The 4,794-nt window shown below is 38.1% G+C and overlaps 1 protein-coding gene across 1 annotated transcript; it reads right to left on the bottom strand.

Moving 5' to 3' along the window:
- Window positions 1–380: 380 nt before the first annotated feature.
- LOC149579541 (transmembrane 9 superfamily member 12-like) lies at window positions 381–3,318 on the bottom strand. The gene has a single exon (XM_089785811.1). The coding sequence runs from the start codon at window positions 2,715–2,717 to the stop codon at window positions 732–734; it is 1,986 nt and encodes a 661-aa protein (XP_089641937.1). The 5' UTR covers window positions 2,718–3,318; the 3' UTR covers window positions 381–731.
- Between the last annotated feature and the right edge of the window lie 1,476 nt (window positions 3,319–4,794).

Here is a 4,794-nt window from a genome sequence, read left to right on the forward strand (position 1 = left end):
CCAGAATGTAAATTCTACGGGACATGCAGAGCAAAATAAATGTTGATCAAATGGAACTATAAATTTCAAAATGCAGTTCAACCTTAAAACCACTGAAACGCAAGCTATTAGAGAATAGCATGGGATAGTGCAGATATAACTCTCAATCATCACATTAAAATAAATAAATTAGCAATCATTCTATTAACATAAAATTTCATGGCATTAAAGCTACAGACACAAATGAATTCTGAAGAACTGAATGTTCCATCATCCCCGACAACTTATCTTGAGAGATAAAAGCATTTGGAACTACTTTATTGCTTATCGCCATGTAAAGATTACTTTAAGAAATATACAGTCTAGACTCATAGTTGGTAGTCCCCACATTACACTTAATCTTATAACCAAAAAAAAGTATAGATTCATAGTTGGTAGTTCCGACATTACATTTCATCTTATAACAAAAAAAATTTCCAAACGAAGCAACAATAGATATAATTGTGCTTCCTTCAATGTAAATAAGTAGATATCCATAAAATAATGGATTTTGTTTCTGAACTACAAGAAAACGAAAAGAAAAGATGAACTGAATCCTAACATGAAGCTTTTAGGCAATAAGGTTCCCAAAGAACCCATGCACATTACAATTACCCAGTGTAATGAAGAATTCAACTACAGGAAAGCCTACATCTCTTGAACGAAAATTACCTTCTCAACACTTCTTCTCATGGATCACTTCGATGGGTTAATCAGTCAATCTTAACAGATGAGAAGAGATAGTGAACAAAATAAAATGATGTCAAAAACCCAATGGTACCAGTGGAAAGCATTATTGCAAGCACCATTATTAGAGAATAGCCAAGATAAAGCACTGCAGAGACAGGCCCGCTCAAGCTACGAAGATCAAAAATCAGATAGTTGATAGAATAAAGTAAGACATAGAGAGCAACTGACCCAGATGCATAGAACGACTTCCACCACCACTGCCAATCCTCCACACACAGGTGCATGTATGTAAGCACTACAGAGACCTCAGCACATACAATAACAAGCAGGATGAGCACAACAAACAAGAACCCAAAAACATAGTAGAACCTTCGGAGCCAAATGCTTGACATGATGAAGAAAAGTTCAATGAAGAGGGTTCCAAAAGGCAAGGTACCCGCTCCCAAGACAAGAAGCCAGGATGGGTATTTTCTAGCTGGAATTTCTCTTGGAATTTGATTAGTTCTAACAGGATACTGAATGGCTTCAGCTCGGGTTCCCATAAAACCTCCCAAAAGTGTCAGAGGAACAGAAATGCAAAACCAAAGAGACAGAAGGATGAAGTACAGGGAAATCGGGATGGCTCCTGTGCTATGACTGCCCCACAGAATAAAATTCAAGATTGTCAGGATCAAAAATACTATTCCAGGGAAGAAACATGCAACAGACCACGCTACAGATCTCCAACCCGTAGAATCCCCTTGAATAGTCCTCCACATTCTAACAGCAACATAACCAGCAGCAATTCCCAGGAAGAGATACAATAGAATCATTCCTGTTAAAAGCATTCCTCTTGAAGCGGGAGACATGAACCCAAACGCTGCAAAAAGTATTGTCACAGCTGCCATCCCTGTGATTTGTATACCATCACCTACCATCACACAAAGAAGCTTTGGGTGATTTGGTGCTCTAAACACATCACCCACGACAAGCTTCCACCCAGAAAGCTCCTCTGTCATTTGGGCTTGCGCCTCCTTATCCAATTCCTCATACTTGGTCAAGTCTCTCCTGACGGTCCTCAAGAAGATAACAAAAACAATTCCAGCCAAGAAAGAAATCACCATAAGAGAATTTAAGATAGAAAACCAGTGCACCCTATCACCATCCATCTTTAAATATGCATCCCATCTGGAAGGCCATCTGATATCAGATTTCACAAAACTCACCTCATAAGTAAAGGAAATCTGCTCTTGCTCTTTAATCATCTGCTGCATCTCATCTTCACACTTTACAGAAGGAATTATGTCATACATCTTTTTCTTCGACAAGGCAGCTGCATCTCGCTTTACACTACAAGGAACAACCTCAAACCCAACCACTTCAAACCCAGATTTCTTCTTAGAATTATCCTGCTCGGGAATCATTGTCCCGTCATCACCAGTACCAATGAGAGAATTGAACCCAGCATCCTCATACTCGTGCACCAAAACCTTAAATTTGAGATGATTAATAATATAATGTTGCTTATCCTGTTCAGACACAAAGCCAACGGGAAACCCAGTCCACTTTATAGAAATACCATTCTGTTCAGTATACCTCATTGCAGGAAGGTTATCAAGAATCACATTAACTTGGTACAAATCATCAATCCTCTGCTTCAAGATCTTAACGTCATGCTCATTTAATGGCTTAGTGGTACAAAGATAAAACGATTCATTCTGATTCATATGAAAAACGTAAGGTGAGGTTTCGATCTGGTCACCCATGAGAAGCTCACCCAGATTCTCTGCACTTTTTTTAATTCCATTTGGAGGTCTACAGTATGGCAAGCTATAATAACTAAAGGGCAACTCAGTTTCTATTGAGGTCAAAGAATTAACCTTGACAACTAGATCCCCACCTTTAGGATAAGTGTGCATATAACTTCCAGGTAAATAAAATGCATCACAAACAGACCCAAATAGCAAAACAACAACAAAGAAGGCTGCAATACTCATCTGTGAAGCAAATCTCGGCGCCAGCGGAGCCATGAGGCCCTAGCGTTGATGTCCAAGAAACCCTCGCACCCTTGAAAGAACTAAATCTTGCTCCCCGTAAATAGATCCCTGCTCGAGATCTTCAACCAGAAAAACGAAATGGGTATTCAAATCCGGATTATCTAAGCCTTCTCAACTGGAGTTCGTGGGATTTTCGAAATCAGAAGAATCGGGCTTAAAGACACTCCATTCTTTACCAAATAAATCAATTTCTGGCTCAGTCGGCTCCTTCACCGATCACGGATCCGGATTTGTTGACAGATCTACGGCCTGTGGGTTACAATTCCCACTGTTGATTGCTGGTGTCTTTCGCTACGATGTTCCTTGCTTTCCCCGGCAAACTTTCTTTATAACCCGCTCTTCGAATCTGAGAGGCTTCTGTATATATTTTTCGAGGGAGAGATTAACTTAAAATGCTCCCGTCCAATAGCACTGTGACGTGTAAGATGCACTGCGACGTGAGTTTACACAGGGTAAAGTTTGATAGGGATTAAGTTAAGTAGCTTCGAGGTCATCGCCAGCCCGTAACTGACGGTGCCTACTGCCCATCATTTCATGGGTACCTAAGGAAATGGTGAAGAGGAATTTGTTCGTCTCATCAATATGAGGAAGTGGAATGTGTGCTTAAGTTGAAAGTAATCTATTGATTCTATTCGGCTTTTAGGTATATTGATTTTTTAAAAAATTTTAATCTAGGTATGGTCTATATGGAGTTATAAGACTATGGGGTTCTATAGTGTATTTTATAAGTTTTGTAAAATATATTATAAGGATGAAATTGTAAAATAAACTATAGGGTTATGCATTTTAGTGGTCTCATAATCATGGTGGTTAAATCTTAGGACTTGTTTCACTCTAGTTTACTTTAAATTGGGGGTGAAGGGGACACCCCTAGATAAAACACCATGGTTATGCAACCACCAAAATGTATGGTGCCATAGTGTATTATATAATTTTAAAATTGTAAAGTATGATATGGGTTATGCATTATGTGGCCCTATAGACACTACCATCGACCCTAGCAACATCTATGGGTGTTATATCAGTCTCTAGATTTAGGTGCATTTTTTTTTGTCATCGACGTTTCATATCACACTACATGATCCCTCATGAAGATGTAAGAGAGAAAGGGAACATAAAAGGAGCATACTATGTGATTCATCATGAGGATGCAAGAGAGCAAAAGGGGGAAACTAGGTGATCCATCATCACGATGCAAGAGAGCAAAAGGAGCATATACCATTGCATACTAATGGTGGATCATGTAGTGTGATCTAAAACGTTGATGACAAAAAAAAATTCACAATTGAATCCAACAATTAAAATAGCATTTGTATGGATTGTGGAAATCTAATAGTTTGAATATCTATGGGGCTACTAGAATGCACAGAGCCATAATGTATTTTACAAGTTTAAACTTGTAAAAATAGACTATGTGGGGTGCATCTAATTGCCTCATTATCATGGTAGTTGACTCTAGTGGACTTGTTTCACTCCATATTGCCCCAAATTAGGGTAAGGAGATGTTGGAATGTGAGGTCATACAACTAGTCATCTAGTTGTGGTTGAGTCATCCAAATGCTCATGTAGTGTGTCAGCAGAAGCCATGTTGCAGGCACAAATTATTTTGAGACTTACTATAAATAGTAACTAAATATATGAGTGGACTTACTATAAATAGTAACTCGCATAGGTGGCTTTGCTCTAATATTCAATGAGTGTTTAACATATAGTTGTACGAGTCATAATTACTAAATTTAGTAAGTGGTCTTTATTTCAAACTCTGCAACTCAGTTGTTATCTAAAACTCGAAGGCATAATTTTTCATATGTTTTGAACACTTATATAACTACGAAAATTCCTGAACAATAAAAGTTAAGAGAGCAGCTCATAATTTTTTACTTGTATATTTTTACTAGGTTTTTCCACATAAATACTATGTTATGTGTGTTTGCTTATTTCTGCAATTTTTCTACACTTAATTATTTTTCAGTAAAGGGGACACCCCTAGATAAAACTGTTGGAAATATAAAGGAGTAACTGAGAGGGGGGTGGGGTGGTGAATTAGTTA

The sequence above is a fragment of the Cupressus sempervirens genome, chromosome 1, assembly GCF_028749045.1.
Source record: "Cupressus sempervirens isolate cs-2001-9-10 chromosome 1, ASM2874904v1, whole genome shotgun sequence".
NCBI lineage: Eukaryota > Viridiplantae > Streptophyta > Pinopsida > Cupressales > Cupressaceae > Cupressus > Cupressus sempervirens.

What these genes read in the sequence shown, in the direction of transcription:
- LOC149579541 (XM_089785811.1), bottom strand. Translation starts at nt 2,717, where the DNA reads ATGGCTCCGCTGGCGCCGAGATTTGCTTCACAGATGAGTATTGCAGCC.